The sequence below is a fragment of the Schistocerca americana genome, chromosome 2 (assembly GCF_021461395.2).
Source record: "Schistocerca americana isolate TAMUIC-IGC-003095 chromosome 2, iqSchAmer2.1, whole genome shotgun sequence".
In the NCBI taxonomy this organism is placed as follows: Eukaryota; Metazoa; Arthropoda; class Insecta; order Orthoptera; family Acrididae; genus Schistocerca; species Schistocerca americana.
In genome coordinates this window covers 73907887-73929880 of record NC_060120.1, presented here as the reverse complement: position 1 = coordinate 73929880, position 21994 = coordinate 73907887, and the positions used below count along the sequence as shown (strand labels likewise).

The following is a 21994-nucleotide window of genomic DNA, read 5'->3' as shown; positions in this document are numbered from 1 at the left end:
GTTGAGTGGGAGATCATTCCAAAGTCTGGCAGGCAGCGAAAGACTTTCCGAGGGGCCGATCGTAGGGCCTCCCCAGTTCGTTGGACGAACAGGTTTCAGGCGTTATTGTGGCTGACGATGTCTCTGAGGCGGATGCAGTCGTCCACTCTGTTCCAGAGGAAGCTTCTCGGCACACAGAGTCTGGGAATTTACAGAGGGTTGGTTTGCTGACAGTTGGAGCTCCAACGTCAGGTGCGCATTGGGAACATGGCTGTCGAGGAGGGGAAGGAAGCCAGTGTGCACTCCGTGTGCATTCCGGGGGCAGTCATTCCGGATGTGGAAAGAGTGCTTCCGGATGCCATGAAGAGTACAGGGTTCAGCCAACTGCAGGTGGTGGCTCATGTCGGTACCAGTGATGTGTGTCGCTATGAACTGGAGGAAATTCTCTCTGGTTTTGGGCACCTAGCGGAAACGGTAAATATTGCGTCTTCCTTGAGAGATTAAGGCGCAGCTCACCATCTGCAGCATCTTCGATAGAACCAACTGTGGTCCTTTGGTGCAGAGCCGAGTGGAGGGTCTGAATCAGAGGCCCAGGCGGTTCCGTGACCGTGTAGGCTGCAGATACCTTGACTTGCGCCATCGGGTGGTGGGTTTCCGGGTTCCGCTTAATAGGTCAGGAGTCCACAACACGCAGGAGGCGGCTACACGGGTAGCGGGGCCTGTGTGGAAGGGACTGGGCGGTTTTTTTAGGTTAGGGGGTCTCAGAGAACCACAGAAGGGACGTCCGTCTAAAAGTGGGCAGGTAAAACACAGTAAGGTAGTTGAAGAAACGATTGGTGTTATAGCTGTAAATTGACTAGCTGAGTTGGCAAAGAACCAGAGCTCCAAGCCCTAATAGAAAGCACTGAAGCTCAAATAGTTATAGGTACAGAAAGCTGGCTAAATCCGAAAATACGTTCAGCCGAAATTTTTTCGAACGATCTAACAGTGTACAGAAAGGATAGATTAAATACAGTTGGTGGTGGAGTATTTATTGCTGTCAGAAGTAGTTTGCCTTGTAGTGAAATTGAAGTAGGTAGTTCCTGCGAAACAGCATCGGACTAAACTATTAATTGGATCGTTTTGCCGACCCCCTGACTCAGAAGATATATAGTTGCTGGATAGTTCAAAGAAAACTTGAGTCTCCTTTCAAATTGATACCCCACTCATACAATTATAGTCGATGGTGACTTCAATCTACCCTCGATATGCTGGAAAAATTATACGTTTAAAGCCGGCGGCAGGCATAAAACGTTATCCGAAATTATAGTTAATGCTTTCTCAGAAAATTATTTTGAACAATTAGTTCATGAGCCCACTCGAAGCGTAAATGGTTGCGAAAGCATACTTGACCTCTTAGCAACAAATAATCCTGGACAAATAATTAGTATCGTGACGAATACAGGGATTCGCGACCACAAGGCCTGCTGCTAGGCTGAATGCCGTAACACTTACAACCATCAAAAAGAAACGCAAAGTATATCTATTTAAAAAAGCTGATAAAAATGCTCTTAACGCCATTTTAAGAGACAGTCTTCACCCCTTCCGATCAGATCATATAAGCGTAGAAAAGTTGTGGAATGATTTCAGAGAGATACTATCGAATGTAATTGAGAGATTTATACCACATAAATTAATAAGTGATGGTACTGAGCCCCCATGGTACACAAAACGTGTCAGATCGCTGTTGCAGAAGCATCGAAAAAAGCAAGCCAAATTTAAAAGAATGCAAAATCCTCAATACCAACAAATTTTTACAGAAGTCCGAAATATAGCGCAAACTTCAGTGCGAGATGCTTTTAATAATTTCCATAACGAAACTGTCTCTAAATCTAGCAGAAAACCCAAGGAGATTCTGGTCATACATAAAGCACACCAGTGGCAAGACGCAATCAATACCTTCAGTGCGCGATAACAACGGTGAAGTCACTGATAACAGTGCCACTAAAGCAGAGTTATTAAATACTGTTTTCCGAAGCTCTTTCACCAAAGAAGAAGTAAATATTCCTGAATTCTAATCAAGAACAACAGCCAAGATGAGAAACATAGAGGTAGATATCCTCGGTGTAACAAAGCAGCTTAAATCACTTAATAAACGCAGGGCCTCCGGTCCACATTGTGTACCAGGCGGGTTCCTCTCAGAGTAAGCTGATACAGTAGCTCCATATTTAGCAATTATATACAACCACTCGCTCCCAGAAAGATTCATATCTAAAGACTGGAAAATTGTTCAAGTCACTGCAATACCCAAAAAGGGAAGTAGGAGTAATCCGTCGAATTACAGGCCCACATCAAATGGTTCAAATGGCTCTGAGCACTATGGGACTTAACATCTTAGGTCATCAGTCCCCTAGAACTTAGAACAACTTAAAACTAACTAAGCTAAGGACATCACACACATCCATGCCCGAGGCAGGATTCGAACCTGCGACCGTAGCAGTCCCGCGGTTCCGGACTGCAGCGCTAGAACCGCACGACCACCGCGGGCGGCCCACATCACTAACGTCGATTTTCGGTAGGGTTTTGGAACACATACTGTATTGGAACATTATGAAGTACGTTTAATGAAACGATCTATTGACACAGTCAGCACGGATTGAGAAAATATCGCTCCTGCTAAACACAACTAGCTCTTTATACTCATGAAGTAATGAGTGCTATAGTCAGGGGATGTCAAAGTGATTCCATATTTTTAGATTTCCAGAAGGCTTTCGACACCGTTCCTCACAAGCGTCTTCTAACCAAACTGCGTGCCTATGGAATATCGACTCAGATGTGTGACTGAATTCGCGATTTCCTGTCAGAAAGGTCACAGTTCGTAGTAATAGACGGAAAGTCATCGAGTAAAACAGAAGCAATATCCGGTGTTCCCCAAGGAAGTGTTATAGTCCCTCTATTGTTCCTGTTCTATATTAACGATATAGGAGACAATCTTAGCAGCCGTCTTAGATTGTTTGCAGATAATGCTGTCATTTACCATCTTGTAAAATCATCAGATGACCCAAACGAGTTGCAAAATGATGTAGATAAGATATCTGAATGGCGCGAAAAGTGGCAATTGACCCTGAATAAAGAAAAGTGTGAAGTTATTCACATGAGTTCTAAAAGAAATCCGCTAAATTTCGGTTATGCGATAAGTCACACAAATCTTAAGGCTGTAAATTCAACTAAATACTTAATGATTACAATTACAAATAACCTAAACTGGAACGATCACATAGATAATATTGTGGGTAGAGGACTTGGAAGGTGTAACAGGTCTACTAAAGAGACTGCTTACACTACGCTTGTCCGCCCTATTCTGGAGTATTGGTGTGTGGTGTGGGATCCGCATCGTGTGGGGCTGACGGATGACATCGAAGAAGTTCAAAGAAGGGCAGCTCGTTTTGTATTATCGCGAAATAGGGGAGATAGTGCAACAGGCATGATACGTGAATTGGAGTGGCAATCGTAAAAACAAAGGCGTTTTTCGTTGCGATGGGATCTTCTCATGAAATTTCAATCACCAGTTTTCTCCTCCGATTGCGAAAACATTCTGTTAGCATCCACCTACATAGGAAGAAATGATCATCACGATAAAGTAAGAGAAATCAGTGCTCGCACGGAAAAATTTAAGTGCTCGTTTTTCCTGCGCGCCGTTCGAGAGTGGAACGGTAGAGAGACAGCTTGAAGGTGGTTCATCGAACCCTCTGCCAGGCACTTTATTGTGAATAGCAGAGTAATCACGTGGATGTAAATGTAGAAAGATCCCTAAGCTCACAAGCGTTAAAGAAAATACGAGGTCTGAAGAATTGAGTGTGGTCTTGAAAGAATTACAAGGTTGGTGTTACAAAGATTTTGAGGACATAATCAGTCCTACATCTGTTCTCGAGCAGTTTTCGAGGCCGTTAGCCAAATCAGTTGAAAGCGACCCTGCGGATGTGCGGATGTAACTGATTTACCTACAAAGTAATTCCAATTTTAATTGCAAATCTTTTTACGTTAAAACTGTCCGCGGTGTCTACAGGGTGTTACAAAAAGGTGCGGCCAAACTTTCAGGAAACATTCCTCACTCACAAATAAAGAAAAGATGTTGTGTGGACATGTGTCCGGAAACGCTTAACTTCCATGTTAGAGCTCATTTTAGTTTCGTCAGTATGTACTGTACTTCCTCGATTCACCGCCAGTTGGCCCAATTGAAGGAAGGTAATGTTGACCTCGGTACTTGTTTTGACGTGCGACTCTTTGCTCTACAGTACTAGCATCAAGCACATCAGTACGTACCATCAACAGGTTAGTGTTCATCACGAACGTGGTTTTGCAGTCAGTGCAATGTTTACAAATGCGGAGTTGGCAGATGCCCATTTGATGTATGGATTAGCACGGGGCAATAGCCGTGGCGCGGTACGTTTGTATCGAGACAGATTTCCAGAACGAAGGTGTCCCGACGGGAAGACGTTCGAAGCAATTGATCGGCGTCTTAGGGAGCACGGAACATTCCAGCCTATGACTCGCGACTGGGGAAGACCTAGAACGACGAGGACACCTGCAATGGACGAGGCAATTCTTCGTGCAGTGGACGATAACCCTAATGTCAGCGTCAGAGAAGTTGCTGCTGTACAAGGTAACGTTGACCACGTCACTGTATGGAGAGTGCTAAGGGAGAACCAGTTGTTTCCGTACCATGTACAGCGTGTGCAGGCACTATCAGCAGCTTATTGGCCTCCACAGGTACACTTCTGCGAATGGTTCATCCAACAATGTGTCAATCCTCATTTCAGTGCAAATGTTCTCTCTACGGATGAGGCTTCATTCCAACGTGATGAAATTGTAAATTTTCACAATCAACATGCGTGGCCTGAGGAGAATCCGCACGCAATTGTGCTATCACGTCATCAACACAGATTTCCTGTGAACCTTTGGGCAGGCATTGTTGGTGATGTCTTGATTGGGCTCCACGTTCTTCCACCTACGCTCAATGGAGCACGTTATCATGATTTCATACGGGATACTCTACTTGTGCTGCTAGAACATGTGCCTTTACAAGTACGACACAACATGTGGTTCGTGCGCGATGGAGCTCCTGCACATTTCACTCGAAGTGTTCGTACGCTTCTCAACAACAGATTCGGTGACCGATGGATTGGTAGAGGCGGACCAATTCCATGGCCTCCATGCTCTCCTGACCTCAACCCTACTGACTTTCATTTATGGGGGCATTTGAAAGCTCTTGTCTACGCAACCCCGGTACCAAATGTAGAGACTCTTCGTGCTCGTATTGTGGACGGCTGTGATACAATACGCCATTCCCCAGGGCTGCATCAGCCCATCAGGCATTCCATGCGACGGAGGGTGGATGCATGTATCCTCGCTGACGGAGGACATTTTGAACATTTCCTGTAACAAAGTGTTTGAAGTCACGCTGGTACGTTCTGTTGCTGTGTGCTTCCATTCCATGATTAATGTGATGTGAAGAGAAGTAATAAAATGAACTCTAACATGGAAAGTAAGCGTTTCCGGACACATGTCCACATAACATTTTTTCTTTCTTTGTGTGTGAGGAATGTTCCTGAAAGTTTGGCCGTACCTTTTTGTAACACCCTGTATAGTGCTTTCCCCACGTAGAGTTTCCAAGTCTTCATAATGAGCTTGCTAAAGTGCTATAATACACTCCTGGAAATGGAAAAAAGAACACATTGACACCGGTGTGTCAGACCCACCATACTTTCTCCGGACACTGCGAGAGGGCTGTACAAGCAATGATCACACGCACGGCACAGCGGACACACCAGGAACCGAGGTGTTGGCCGTCGAATGGCGCTAGCTGCGCAGCATTTGTGCACCGCCGCCGTCAGTGTCAGCCAGTTTGCCGTGGCATACGGAGCTCCATCGCAGTCTTTAACACTGGTAGCATGCCGCGACAGCGTGGACGTGAACCGTATGTGCAGTTGACGGACTTTGAGCGAGGGCGTATAGTGGGCACGCGGGAGGCCGGGTGGATGTACCGCCGAATTGCTCAACACGTGGGGCGTGAGGTCTCCACAGTACATCGATGTTGTCGCCAGTGGTCGGCGGAAGGTGCACGTGCCCGTCGACCTGGGACCGGACCGCAGCGACGCACGGATGCACGCCAAGACCGTAGGATCCTACGCAGTGCCGTTGGGGACCGCACCGCCACTTCCCAGCAAATTAGGGACGCTGTTGCTCCTGGGGTATCGGCGAGGACCATTCGCAACCGTCTCCATGAACCTGGGCTACGGTCCCGCACACCGTTAGGCCGTCTTCCGCTCATGCCCCAACATCGTGCAGCCCGCCTCCAGTGGTGTCGCGACAGGCGTGAATGGAGGGACGAATGGAGACGTGTCGTCTTCAGCGATGAGAGTCGCTTCTGCCTTGGTGCCAATGATGGTCTTATGCGTGTTTGGCGCCGTGCAGGTGAGCGCCACAATCAGGACTGCATACGACCGAGGCACACAGGGCCAACACCCGGCATCATGGTGTGGGGAGCGATCTCCTACACTGGCCGTACACCACTGGTGATCGTCGAGGGGACACTGAATAGTGCACGGTACATCCAAACCGTCATCGAACCCATCGTTCTACCATTCCTAGACCGGCAAGGGAACTTGCTGTTCCAACAGGACAATGCACGTCCGCATGTATCCCGTGCCACCCAACGTGCTCTAGAAGGTGTAAGTCAACTACCCTGGCCAGCAAGATCTCCGGATCTGTCCCCCATTGAGCATGTTTGGGACTGGATGAAGCGTCGTCTCACGCGGTCTGCACGTCCAGCACGAACGCTGGTCCAACTGAGGCGCCAGGTGGAAATGGCATGGCAAGCCGTTCCACAGGACTACATCCAGCATCTCTACGATCGTCTCCATGGGAGAATAGCAGCCTGCATTGCTGCGAAAGGTGGATATACACTGTACTAGTGCCGACATTGTGCATGCTCTGTTGCCTGTGTCTATGTGCCTGTGGTTCTGTCAGTGTGATCATGTGATGTATCTGACCCCAGGAATGTGTCAATAAAGTTTCCCCTTCCTGGGACAATGAATTCACGGTGTTCTTATTTCAATTTCCAGGAGTGTATTTCGATGGGTATATTTGTGTGAAAGACCTTTTTTCGACTATGAATCTAAATAAGTCACAATTACTTGATTACTTGATCGTAAAGTTGTCTGCGTCTCTCTATATGCTGGCAGTTTGTGCCAGACAGAAATTATGTCTTCAACGTTCTCTCTGCCCTCACGTCGCGCTCGGGCATTGTCGAAAGAAATGCCTGGTTCTGGGAGGGGGGGAGGGGGGGGGGGAATGAGGCAGCGAGGCTGAGTGCTTTGCACTCGTGCCCGGTAACGGTCTGTGAGACAAAATATTGCCGTCCTTGTTTTAAAGCAACCGCGGTTAACAAATGGTCGGATCACAAATAGCTCACTTTGACAAGCAAAAATAAACCTTGTGCACAGAATGGAAAATGCAGTGAGAAATTTTTCTTTTATTATACAACGCTTGATTGCTATCATCGACACTGATCTGCTGCTGGTTAGTAACTTATACATAAATGAAGGTCATTACAGATACAGATACCTTGAATACTAACTCCGATCGATGTTATAATAGTAGTCATTGTTTGTATACAGTAATCAGTAGGTCCGAATAAATTCTGGTTATTAAATACTGAGTAACTTTTTTTTTGTAGTTCTAAATTGCAAACTTTTGTTCCAGGAATCTCAAAATGTGTTACTTGACATAGCGAACAGAATATATCTTCGGACTGGTTCAGAAATCAAGAATGAATTCAAGAAAACTGCTGATAGGTTCCTTGCTGGAGTGGAGCAGATTAACTTTGCCGAATCAGAACAGGCCAGGAAAACAATTAACAACTGGATTGAAAATAAAACTAATGGAAAGATAAAAGATATAATTAAGGAGGGTAATGGAGCTTTTTTAAAATCGTATTTTTATAAATTATTTTACTTTTACTGTTTGCCTATTTAAGTGGAGGTGATAAAGACCTAACAATACCTCTCACCTAGGAAACCAAAAGAAAATGAATCCATTCATTAGCGGATGTTTTGTAGTTTCATTACTACATTGTTCCTTGTAGTCGTGTAATGCATTCTAAATGCCTCCTCCTATTCTTGCGATAGCAGAAGCTTCTAAAATCAGCTTTGATAAGTGCTGAAATGTTATTACGGGGATTAAATTAAATGTGTTATAGCTCTAAGTATGGCACAAGAGGAATGTACGGCACCAAAATACTATCCTGGAAAGAGACTCTAGCCCAGATGCCAACATTTCGAGGCCAGTGTGCTACTGCTACCACTACACACACACACACACACACACACACACACACACACACATATATATATATATATATATATATATATATATATATATATATATATATATATATATAAATTTCTAGCCATAAAGATCCAGCCCCATCTAGTACTAGTCGCTCAAGTGCACAACTGTCGTTAATATAATTGCGCCGGCCGGAGTGGCAGTGCGGTTCTAGGCGCTACAGTCTGGAACCGAGAGACTGCTACGGTCGCAGGTTCGAATCCTGCCTCGGGCATGGATGTGTGTGATGTCCTTAGGTTAGTTAGGTTTAAGTAGTTCTAAGTTCCAGGGGACTGATGACCACAGCAGTTAAGTCCCACAGTGCTCAGAGCCGTTTTTAATATAATTGCTGTGGAGTCGTTTCTTTGTCGAGGGTTGCAGGTCTAAGTATTCATCTGATGTTTCAGATTATACTGAGCAATAAAAAACAGACAACAAATTTGTCTATTTGCTCGGCTTTCAGTATGATTTTTTGGAGTGTTGTGCCAAGTGCCATCTGAAGCTGTCCGGTCCAAACGACTTAACTAAATAAAAACTGTGGTAGCTTTTTTTTTTTTCAAGCGTAGGCGTATGACGTCAGTCTTGTGCCGTGTACCGAGCCTTACGTCAGAGGCACGAACTCTCTTTTGAACCAAATTATCATTTTTATAATTTCTAGTCACGCTGAAGACCAAATTTCGATGTGAGTCAGTCGATCAGAAAGGAAATCAGGGCGCCTAACAGACTGCCAGTACTTTTCACATTCAAATCGTGTTTACAATACACTGACGGAAAAAAGTGCATCACCAAGAAGGAATGGTGTGAAATAAACGGAAGTTGGTAGATGTGTTTCTACACCTGAAAGATGACGTCCATTCAAAATTCGCTAGTACCGTCATTATGAGGGTGAAAATCAGGTCTGTTTTATACACGGGCTGTGAAGGTCCCGAACGTTAGTTACCTTTGAGATTGAACGTAGTGAATTAATGTTAGTTAATAATGACTTTAAAATGACGAAGAAACAATAAGCAACACCTCACTGAGTTTGTACGAGATTGTGTACTTCCAACATTCTGCGTGGTGTCTGTTTGTTCTAAGTCGTGTCTCCCTGCGACTTTCGCGCAACGACGCTCTGAGCGTGTTTTTTAGGGAATTGACTAGTTTGAACCTGGGACCTGTTGCTGGTAAGGAGACGCCAGACCACACATGGCATGTAGAGTTCAGAAGAGTTCAGTGAGACTAGCGATGATATAATCAAATACTTAATGATTTCAGCGTCAGCTCCACTGCACTCCCTGTAAAAGAATCTTAATACTAACTAAATTTAGTGGAAGGGGTTCAAGGCTTTCCTATTTTTAGTTAGCTGGTAGAATAACGTCGAAAAAGTAGTTAAATTTACCATTGGAATTTTTATTCTACTCACAAAACATTGTTTATAAATTGCACTATTGATAAAAGGAAATATTTTAATACAGGATGATAAAAACCGACTGCGTTCAACAAAAATGTGAACGAATATTCCCTGAATGGGTTTCCAAGTTCTACAATAGACCGAAGGATGACCTATGCCATATCACATCTATAATCTAGATTTAAGTTAAGTTTCATAAAAGAGAAAACTATCAACATGGTCTACAGTGACCCTCAATTATCTTTAATTACTTATTTACACTTGTCATAAATTACAGTGGCTGATGTGGCTTCTCAATAATTATATAACAGAAAAATCATCGCGTTCCAGATTTTAACTTCTAGTAGCAAATGTGAATACCACAAAGTTTAATTGACGATCGACACTAGTATTACGTAAAAAGGGGATGTAACAGACTTCTGCAGTTCTGAGTGAAGCCTTTTGGCGGCACCGCGTGTGTTCATTACCTTGTCAGTGTTTAGGCAGCGTCAGGAGACGGCGGGCGGCGCAGCTCCACGCACCTCGCCGTCTCGGAAGCAACTCTCTCCTAACTTCTCCTAACTACAATTTACCGAAGTTGGTTTAAAAAAAGCTGTCTGGCTGTGTATTCAACTGACCAATCAGGGTCTCAATGTTAACCTTAAGCTCTGCCTACAAAACTTCTGTCTATCCAATGAGAAACATTATACTTTCCGTGGTGGAGCAATGTTTTTAACGTTTGCAATGTAACAGAGACGCGTATAGTCTCACGCTAAAACTTTCAGCTGGTGTGGTCCTTTTAGTGTTATCGTAAGATCTATACTGTTTTTCTGGAGGGCTCTATCCTTTAACATGGGCTGGGGGGTGGTCCTGGCGGTCGGATGGCGACGTGGGTGTCCGTCCCTTATCGTAGGGCCTCCTAGCCTACACGACTCTGCTCTCGGCTTCTGTTCTCGTTTCTTCCCTCGGAACTGCGTCTGTTTCACAGTGGGAAGATATGACATGCATTTAGACGTTCTTGTGTTAGTCTGTGGTATTCCATTTGCTCACTCGTTGATCGTATTACTTTGGTTAATTTAATGTCAGGATTTATTCGGAGCTATGTGACATACTGCCGGAATTGCTATCATGTCAGGGTTTTCATCGAAGGTGTTGGATTTGCCTGACACCTTACATACTAGATATATGAGAAGCTTGATGTCCCTTCTGCGACACTGCAGAAAGACTTTGCATGAATGTAGCCACTATACGTAACTACTGGCAGCAATAGTCATGAGAATGTACGGTCGCTAGAAGGCCGGGCTCCGGACAATCACGTGGCACTACCGAGAGGGTAGACTTATCGTGTTCAGCGTATGGCTCTGGCGATTGGTAATGCATCTGCAGCAGCAATTTGAGCACCAGTTGGCACCACAGTGACACAACGAACTGTTACTAATCGGTTACTTCAAGGACAGCTGTAAGCCAGATACCTTATAGCATGCATTCCACTGATACCAAACAACCGCCATTTGTGACTTCAGTGGTTCCAAGCGAGAGCTCATTGGAGGTCAGGGTGCAGGATTGTTGTGTTTTCTGATGAAAGATGGTTCTGCCTCGGTGCCAGTGATGGCCGTGTGTTGGGTAGAAGGAGATCAGTTAAGCGCCTGCAACCAACCTGTGTGCATGGTAGACACACTGGACCTACAACTGAAGTTACGGTCTGGGGTGTGATTTTATATGACAGCAGGAGTCCTCTCGTGGTTATCCCACACACTCTGACCTCAACTATGTACTTCAGTCTGGCGATTCGATCTGTCGTGCTGCTATTCATGAACAGCATTCCAGGGGATGTTTTCCAACTTACTGCTGCTGCGACCCAACATTTTCTACAGACTAAGAACATATTACACTACTGGCCATTAAAATTGCTACACCACGAAGATGACGTGCTACAGACGCGAAATTTAACCGACAGGAAGAAGATGCTGTGATATGCAAATGAATCGCTTTTCAGAGAATTCACACAAGGCTGGCACCGGTGGCGACACCTACAGCGTCCTGACATGAGGAAAGTTTCCAACCGATTTCTGATACACAAAGAGCAGTTGACCGGCGTTGCCTGGTGAAATGTTGTTGTGATGCCTCGTGTAAGGATAAATGCGTACCATCAAGTTTCCGACTTTGATAGATGTCGGATTGTAACCTATCGCGATTGCGATTTATCGTATCGCAACAGAGCTGCTCGCGTTGGTCGAGATCCAATGACTGTTAGCAGAATATGGAATCGGTGGGTTCAGGAGGGTAATACGGAACGCCGTGCTGGATCCCAACGGCCTCGTATCACTAGCAGTCGAGATGACATGCATCTTATCCGCATGGCTGTAACGTATCGTGCAGCCGCGTCTCGATCCCTGAGTGAACAGATGGGGACGTTTGTAAGACAACAACCATCTGCACGAACAGTTCGACGACGTTTGCAGCACCATGGACTATTAGCTCGGAGACCATGGCTGTGGTTACCCTTGCCGCTGCATCACAGACAGGAGCGCCTGTGATGCTGTACTCAACGACGAACCTGGGTGCACGAATGGCGATACGTCATTGTTTTGGATGAATCCAGGTTCTGTTTACAGCTTCATGATGGTCGCATCCGTGTTTGGCGATATCGCGGCGAACGCACATTGGAAGCGTGTATTCGTCATCGCCATACTGGCGTATCACCCGCCGTAATAGTATGGGGTGCCATTGGTTACACGTCTCGGTCACCTCTTGTTCGCGCTGACGACACTTTGAAGACAGCGGACGTTACATTTCAGATGCGTTACTACCCGTGGCTCTACCTTTCATTCGATTCCTGCGAAACCCTACATTTCAGCAGGATAATGCACGTCCACATTTCTGGATACAGAAAATGTTCGACTGCTGCCCTGGCCAGCACATTCTCCAGATCTCTCACCAATTTAAAACGTCTGTTCAATGGTGGCCGAGCTCCAATACGCCAGTCACTACTCTTGATGAACTGTGGTATCATGTTGAAGCTGCATGGGCAGCTGTACCTGTACACGCCATCCAAGCTCTGTTTGACTCAAAGCCCAGGCGTATCAAGGCCGTTATTAAGGCCAGAGGTGGTTGTTCTGGTTACTGATTTTTCAGGATGTATGCACCCAAATTGCGTGAAAATGTAATAATATGTCAGTTCTGGTATAATATATTTGTCCAATGAATGCCCGTTTATCATCTGCATTTCTTCTTGGTGTAGCAATATTAATGGCCAGTAGTGTACCTTGGTTTGCTCCAATCGGGCATGTATGGGAAATCATTTGACAATTCCAGCGTCATCCACAAACAGCATTAACGATCTCCTTATTGACGGAGTAAGTGAATGTGCAACAGGCACGAAACTTCGTTCCACAATCTGAAGTCTGGCACCTGTACGACACAATGTACCAGGGTAAGTCAATTATTATCCGCAATTTAGTTATATTTTTGTTTGGTTTGGTAGTACTGTCGTTTTATTTTGATGACGCATGCTTTATTTATTTGTTGTTATATGTTGGCAATACTCAAGCTGACAGGTTAGTTTCGTTATCACTGCCGTGCTATTAATAATGGCTGCTCCGCTGTCTATTTGCACCAAAGAAGAGCAACGTTCAGTGATACGTTTTTTGTGGTCGGAATGCGTATCAGGGGCCGAAATTCATCGAAGACTTTCTGTACATTACGGGAACAGTGTTTTGCCACAACGGAGTGTCTACGAATGGATTGAAAAATTCCGAAATGGTCGCACAAGTGTTACGCACGATGAAGGAACCGGACGACCGTTTACCGCCACAAATGAAGAAACCATTGAGCGTTCACGTGAAATGATTCTCTTAGACAGACGATTAACTGTTGACGAAGTGACACATCGTCTGCAAATTAGTCAGGGTTCTGCCTACGAAATCATCCTCAAGAGACTTGGGTTTCATAAAGTTTTTGCAAGATGGATTCCAAAACAAATCACACGGTTGCATAAACAAACGCGCTTGGACATCTGCAAAAAAAACATTTGGGTCGATATGGTAACGAAGGGGACAACTTCCTAGACAGGATCATTAATGGTGACGAAACGTGGATCCATCATTACGAGCCGGAGAGTAAACGGCAGAGTATGGAATGGAATCGTCCAAATTCCCCATGGAAGAAAAAGTTCAAGACCGAACCGTCCACAGGAAAACTGATGCTTACGGTTTTTTGGGACGCACAAGGTGCAGTACTGGAACATTATGGGGAAAGGGGCACAACAGTAAACAGTGTACGTTACAGTGAGATGCTTACTGCCAGGCTAAAGCCTGCAATTCGAAACAAACGCCGAGGATTGCTGTGAAAAGGGGAGCTGTTGCACGACAATGTCCGTCCTCATACTGCTGCCCACACTGCTGAAACGCTCGAGAAACTCAAGTTTGAAGTACTGGATCATCCTCCAAATAGTCCCGATCTTGCCCCTTCTGACTACCACTTGTTTGGTCCACTGAAACAGGTATTAAGGGGTCGTCGATTTGCCTCGGACGAAGCAGTGAAAGAAGCGGTGCATTCCTGGCTCGCAGCTCAACCGAGAACCTTCTTTTAAGAGGGCATCAGGAAGCTCGTACAACGAGGGACCAAATGCGTTGAAACACAAGGAGACCATGTCGAAAAATGATGTTCTTGTAAGAGTTTCCTATTTGATTACAATAAAATTTTATAACTACTTTGCGGATAATAATTAACTTGCCGTCGTATGCACGGAGCATTCTGGCAGCTATAACGGTTATTATCGTACCAGCGTTTCACATTTGTTATAGCTTATTTCGCACTTACATTAAGCCGTGAACTTGGAACGTTAATCACTTAAATTTATTTCGGAAATTTCATTACTCTACATTAATTATTTGTTGGTGTTGGGATTTGTTCCGTCGGTGTATATTAATTTAAACGAGTTGATTAGAGGATAGGAGGCTTAAAAACTACAGAAGTACGGAAATCAGTACAGGAAGGTCAAATCAACAACTCAGAGGAATGTCTTTGTTGTCCATCTTTTCACAGATGGTTGCAGGACCTCGGCTGTTCTGTACAGAACGCAAAACGTCGAACCAAAACACTTTTCAGCCTTCTAAATTTCCAGTTGTTATCTTACTGACCAACGAGTTTCGGCTTCTGACCGACGTGTAAACAGATTCCCACCTTTATACCAGTCAAAATAGGGGCCAGAATTCATTGACTGGTTCAAAAATAGTTCAAATGGTTCTGAGCACTATGCGACTTATCTTCTGAGTTCATCAGTCGCCTAGAACTTAGAACTAATTAAACCTTACTATCCTAAGGACATCACACACATCCATGCCCGAGGCAGGTTCGAACCTGCGACCGTACCTGTCGCGCGGTTACACACTGTAGCGCCTAGAACCGCTGGGACACTCCGGCCGGCTCATTGACTGGTATCCGTAGATCCCTTCGACCGCTGTGTCAAAAACCTACGTACAACAGTCATTGAACGCTGGCCCTCATCTTGATTGGACCAGAGGTGGGAATCTACCTACATGTCGGTCAGAGGGCCTGAAGATGGCGTAATACGTGGTCTGTTCAAAAAATTACGGAACTTTGTGGTCCACAAAATTTTTATACGCTTTTTATTGTCATAGCCTCCATCGAAATACTCTCCTGCACAATTGATGCATCGCTCCCAACACCATTTCCACTTCCGGAAGCAGTCTTTGGAGCACCTCTTGATGGATCGCAAGAAGCACAGTCTACTAATTTTCTCTTATCTCGTCTACCATTGTAAATCTTCGATCTTTCAACGGATTTTTCACCGTTGGAAATAAAAAAAAAAAATGTCCGCAGGGGGGAGTTCTGAGGATGAGGCAACACAGTGATTTCGTCCTTTGTGCAGTAGTCACCTACCAACAGGGATGAATGCGCGAGTGCGTTATCGTGATGCAAGAGCCATTAGTTGCCACATTTCAGGCTGTTTCCTTCTCACGTTTTCTCGCAGGCGTCGCAACGCGTCCCGATAGTAAGACAGATTAACGGTTTTTCCTGTGGCACGAATTCATGATGAACTAATCCTTCAGAGTCAAAGAAAACTATGAGCATGGCTTTGACATCTGACCTGACGAGCTCTTTTGGTCTTGGAGAACCTTTCCCGACTCACTGTGTAGACTGAACCTTGGTCTCGTCGTCATAGCCGTTGACCCACGTCTCATCATCAGTTACGGTTCTCTTAAGGAACATCTCGTTCTCATTTGCGCGAACCAAAACTTCTTCACAGATTGCGAGGCAACGGTCTTTCTCGTCTTGACTCATGAGCCGTGGGACGAACCTGGCGGCAACATAATGCATTCCAAGATGCCGTGTCAGGATTTCATGACGTGATCGAAATGAATTGTTACATTCCTCTGCCCTTTTTCGGACAATGAGTCTTCGTACCGGTACGCACAGTTTCATTGAAGTTCATGACATGAGCGTTGAAGACGTCGAAGGGACTCCTGAAGGAGAGTCATCTTTAAAATCTGTCCGGGCATTTTTGGACTGTGTGAACCATTCGTAAAACCGAATACTGCTTGAACACTCATCATTGTAGGCGTCCTGCATTATTTGGCGTGTCTCTGTAAAGGTTTTCTTGCGTTTCACGAAGAATTAATTCAGACGCGTTGCTCTTGTAACTCTGCCATGTCGAAATTGGCAAACTCGGCACTGAAAAATAACTAACAGACATACAACGATGAAACTTCCGGCAGTTACACATTAAGCACAGGTGTGTGCAGGGATGCCAAACACATTTCGCTTCAACACACCACTGGCGCGAAATTACGAATGTTCCGGAATTTTTTGAACAGATCTCGTACATCGCTGAAACTGGTTGCACAATAAAGTAACAATTGGAAATTTAGATGGTTGAAAGGTGTTTACAGTCTACATTCCAATTCGAATTTATGGCCGAGCGGTTCTAGGCGCTTCAGTCTGGAACCGCGCGACCGCTACGGTCGCAGGTTCGAATCTTGCCTCGGGCATGGATGTGTGTGACGTTCTTAGGTTAGTTAGTTTTAAGTAGATCTAAGTTCTAGGGGACTGATGACCTCAGATGTTTAAGTCCCATAGTACTCAGAGCCATTTTTTTTACCCGAATTTGGTTGACTCACATATCCCTAAATATTGGATTTAATTGACAGACTGCAACTGTCGACTAGATCTTTTTGACACATTTCGTAAGTCATCTATGCATTTTTATTGGTGTTTTAATCAGTTAAGATTAATCATATGTCATCTCTTAGTTGGAATTATTTATCTGTACTGTGGTATTTCAACTTCGTCTATTGCTTGTGAGACCTCAATAGCTTTAAAATCCTTTTCAAATAATGTATCGACAAATAAGATGAGGGAGTGGAAAAGCTCATGAAAGCTGTCCGCTACGAAATATTTTATGCCACAGCAAATGATCGGTGATTCTCCTTTCCAGTCGCGCGGGATTAGCCGAGCAGTCTGCGGCGCTGCAGTCATGGACTGTGCGGCTGGTCCCGGCGGAGGTTCGAGTCCGCCATCGGGCATGGGTGTGTGTGTTTGTCCTTAGGATAATTTAGATTAAGTAGTGTGTAAGCTTAGGGACTGATGACCTGAGCAGTTAAGTCCCATAAGATTTCACAGACATTTGAACATTTCTCCTTTCCAATAAATATTAGTAATGGAGGAAGAGGGTGGAAAATGGAGCTGGGCTGGTCGAATGACGTGATACATCAGGTGTTCAGGTCGACCCATGCTACGAGTATGCACAATATGAATGGCGCGTAGTCAGAAGAGAGAATATGTTTCGGGTTTCCTGCAGACAAGGTTCTGGAGCATCACACCGTGAATGTGTGCTGCAATTGGAAACGTACTCGAAAGTAGAAGTACATGGAGCAGTACGATTCTTGTGGGCAAACCGGTTAAACTGCATACAAAATCGTCGTGAAATTCTGGTGGTACAGGGACCAAATGCTATGATTCGCTTTCAGCCACAGTGAAACGGTGCTAACGTTTTGTCTTAGGCCGCAGGAACGTGGGTGCTGCTGATCGGAAAGAAAGGACAAAAAAAGGCCGCCGGCATCGACCACAAACGACAATATCTAGTGAAAGTTTCAGGACAGAGAAAAAGAGAATTTTCAACACTGAGGACCTTCACATAGCTGTTCTCGAATGATTTCGTGACCAAGTCGCTGATTTCTATCGTCGAGGAACTGAGTTATTGGTAGACTGTTACGATCTGCGTTGAAAGAGACTTGGTGACTATGTTGCAAATCACTGAAATGTATCAGAGTCACTCTGAAGCGTAATTCATCATTCAATAATGTATGTAACTTAGTTTTAGAAATCCCCTGGTAGACCAATAAATGTGAGTTGATATAGAAGACATAGGGTATCCAGTATTAGAGGCGGAGTTTGCAAGACCTGCATCAGGTAATGTTGTGTACATAGTTCCGCGTAGTCAGCGCGTACACAACTTTCCCACTAGAGCGCGCCCCGCTAAGCACAACAGTGCAGGCGCAGCGTTCGTCCGTCTCCGCACTACGAGATGGCGCTGTCTTAGAGACGGACCAAATTCTGCTTCCGCCGATCCGCGTATTAATATGTCACGCAGTCAATGAGATTTCTGCTAACGTAGAACCTTTTCTCCTCGCGGATCGCACTCGCGCAGTGATACCTGAACGCTCGAGGTATTATAACGAGTGTACAGACCTCCGATTAGTCAGTCTGCGTCAGTCTGTACCAGTCTGCATTAGTCTGTACCAGTCTATAGCCAAGATTCAGTCTGCGCCTAATAAGATTATCGTATTCCTGTACATTGCCATGAACATAAATGTATAGACATTTTGTCAAGTATCAGAGATATGTGAGAATAAGATTAATGTACCAAGACCAAAGGAACTTCAGATTGTCAATTGTAAATAGCATCCAGAATCAAGTTAAGTAAGGTTTATGATTGTCATTATTTTAATAAATGTGTGTGAAAATTAATCAAGTTCTGTTTAAAGTTGGCCACCGTCAATCTGCTACTCTAAGCGTGCAAGTGGCATTTCTATCGTCTGACCTAACGGCAGAAGATAAACACGCCACGATAAGACCACGAGACCTATTGCTGACACTCGCCTACTTCGTTAGAGCGACAAGTCAAATAATCTGATGGTGTGTGTACCGAAGGTCTTACAGTACGCACACCACAGGTAACGCACCAGGGACAGATAATATTGCTTCGGAGTTTCTAAAATCGTTGGTGGAAGTGGGGACCAAACGGCTATTCAAGTTGAAGTGAAGAATAAATGACACTTGAGGAATACCACCAGACTTTTAGACATGGAAAGCACTGACAGGATGACGGGGAGGGACGATAGGACATGTGTTAAAATATCACTGAATAACTTGTGTAGTACTAGATAGCAGTAGAGGATAAAAACTTCAGGCGAGGACATAGACTGGAATACATCCAAAAGATAATTGAGGATGTAGGGTGCAAGTGCTACTTTGAGATGAAAAAGTTGACTCTGCAAAGACTTGCTTGAATGATACCCATGCTCCTTTCTCATTTAAGGTCACTGTGGATTCAAAATTAACATCAAACATCAATTTTCTAATGTCAGATACGACAAAGACTCTTTCTTTTCGTTTAGCTTCTGAAAGGAGTGGAAACGTTTGGCAGAGATACTTAAAACTTGGTCCCTTTTTAGGCAAAAGCCTTTAGAAACTGTTTCATTGGGCCTAACTTTATATTTTGAGGCCAGTTCTTTCTGCACCAGTGTTGATCCCTAGCCCAACTATCCCATTCACACAAGAAACATGGAAATTTGGTAAAGCTATCTTGTTTACCAAGAAGCATGCATGTTACTTTTAGATCGCGACATATCATCCAACCATGAGCAGAGTAGCCTATTTTATTTAGCACTATTTCTTGGTTTTCATAGCTTTCTTTCATATGTACAGACTGTCGAACAGGTATAGACGCATACATGTTACCATTGTGTAATAAAACAGCCTTTAAACTAGTTTTGGATGAATCAATAAACAGCCTCCAGTCTTCCTTTTTGTGTTCAATACTAAACTCATTCATCAGACTGGGAATGTATGAGCAGTATACTAAATTACCTTCTTGTTGAAAAAACTTCGAAAATTGCTGCTCTCACTTCTATACATGTATATGCCGGTTCCAACTGTCAATAATTTCTTTTCTTTTAATCTAGAGCCAAGCAATTAAGCTTTTTATTTCGTTAAGCCCAAATCCCGAACAAAATCGTTAAGCTCGGTCTGAGTAAACAATTTGGGCTCTACACTTTCTGTATTACAATGGAATTCATCATCATCTGGTTCATCTGAATCACATTGTACGTCAGAAAATATTTCTGTTGGAACAGAATGCAAATCATCTGGTGGTTCAGGAAATGGCAAATCTGCACCATGCCCTACCGGTCGGATGGCAGACGGAAGGTTAGGGTAGCTTATTACCTTCTTGTTTTTGGAATTATGACCAGTAATATGAACAATGCAAAAGTAGAAATCACCGGAATGATTTCTTGGCTCCTTCTATATCATATGAACAGCCAATCTAAAGGCTTTTTTCTCCTTCCTGGACCAGATCTTCAACACACACATAACATACCTTATGCGGCGCTCAAGATTTTCCTTGATCACCAAGTTTAGATCCAAAGTATGATAGATAAACCTTTTTCACAAAGTCTGTAATGTTTCTTTGGTCTTTTGTAATCACAAATTCACCACAAATACAACAAAAACAGTCAGCAGAGTTTTTACAACCACGATTACACATTGTACTGAGCACAGGTACACGAAACGGGAAAGTGAGGTTCGGCTGACAGTAAACAAAACACCATCTGTTAACACAGAAATATAACTGACATTTTTTTGCCACAAAATGTTTTTCAGCAGTGCTGCCAACGTCATCTACTTCATTACACCTCCTTTTAAAATTATTTTAACTATATAAAAGCTGTTAATTTAAAAAAAAATCGCTTAATTTAATAAATTTAGCTGTAGAAAGTGAAGAAATGGTGGCTGATACAGTTTTTTAAGAATCATAGTTGGATTTCCCGCCCTAAAAGACATAAGAATAAGGTATTTTCAGCAAAAATGTTTTTCCATCGTTGGCATGTGTAACCAATGATTTGGACAGAGTCCAAGTAAAAATGTTATTAGTAGAGCGAACATCACAACAATGGAATCGTACTTCGTTTTTATCCTGTAACAGTCATTTCTTATGCATTACGAGTCCATTTTGTAAAATTATCAATGAAATTTTTGTTGCAATCCTGTATCGTAATATAAAAACGATTTTTCTCCCTTTCTACATTTGGTGTTCCACTTTCACAGGCGTTTTGGATGCTGAAACACTCATGGTGCTTGTCAACGCTATTTACTTTAAGGGTGCATGGCTTAAGGTATTTTACGAGGATGAAACCAAGCCTACACCTTTCCATTTACCGTCGGGAACGACGGAAGATGTTGATATGATGTACGTCGAGGGCGATTTCCAGTATGCTGACTTAACTGAATTAAATACGCAGGCGCTTATGCTTCCTTACAAGGTAATTTGATTCACAGTTTTCCACATATTTAATTCTTCATATATTTTTAGGAATGAGCAATACTACTAGTGAGAATTAAATAAAAATTTGCATAAATATTTCAAAGGACAGAAATGTTACGAGTTAAAATACCCACGTTTCTGCAGCCGGCGTCGCTCTCATTAAAACCCCTTCTCAGTGTTTGTGCTAAGCAACTGCAGGAACGTCGGTTATTTTAGAGTTTCAGCATTTTAAGCATTTCATAAGATCGCGAGGCTGTACACCCTGCAGGATTTTAATGAGGTTATAGCGCAAGTTCTAGTTGCATTTGCACTTCAGAAATCTAAGTTTCAGAAAATTCCATGAGTATTATGAGGGGTGTTCAAAAGAAAAGGTACGAAACATCACTGTAGGTATAACTGAAGTGTTTATTGAAAAGTAATCAACAGGGGTCTGAGCACAACAATTTCAGTTTCACTGTTTCAAGAGCCGAAGAGTTCCCTGTGTCCTTCAGTTCGTCGTTTGAGTTAAAGGGCTTCTCTGAGTTGTTTTTTTCTTTTTTTTTCCGAGCACAGTCACTATCCGGTGAGCAGCTCAGGCCGTTTGCTCTTGATTACTTGGGTGGGCTACGGAGTATCTAACAGTACACGTCACTCTTAATGACTTAATGGTTTCTCCTAGCTCGATGTAGTCGATTAGTATCAGACCTCGGACGTCGAAAAAGACGGAGAGC

The 21994-nt window shown here is 43.9% G+C and overlaps 1 protein-coding gene across 6 annotated transcripts in view; it reads left to right on the top strand.

Annotated features, from left to right (window-relative positions):
* Positions 1-21994, top strand: part of LOC124594427 (leukocyte elastase inhibitor-like) — a 153513-nt gene that overhangs the window by 30089 nt on the left and 101430 nt on the right. For all 6 annotated transcript variants that reach the window (XM_047132799.1, XM_047132802.1, XM_047132800.1 and 3 more), the window contains exons 4-5: positions 7723-7930; positions 21068-21282. In XM_047132799.1, the coding sequence (XP_046988755.1) occupies positions 7723-7930; positions 21068-21282 (423 nt within the window). The remainder of the gene's footprint in view (positions 1-7722; positions 7931-21067; positions 21283-21994) is intronic.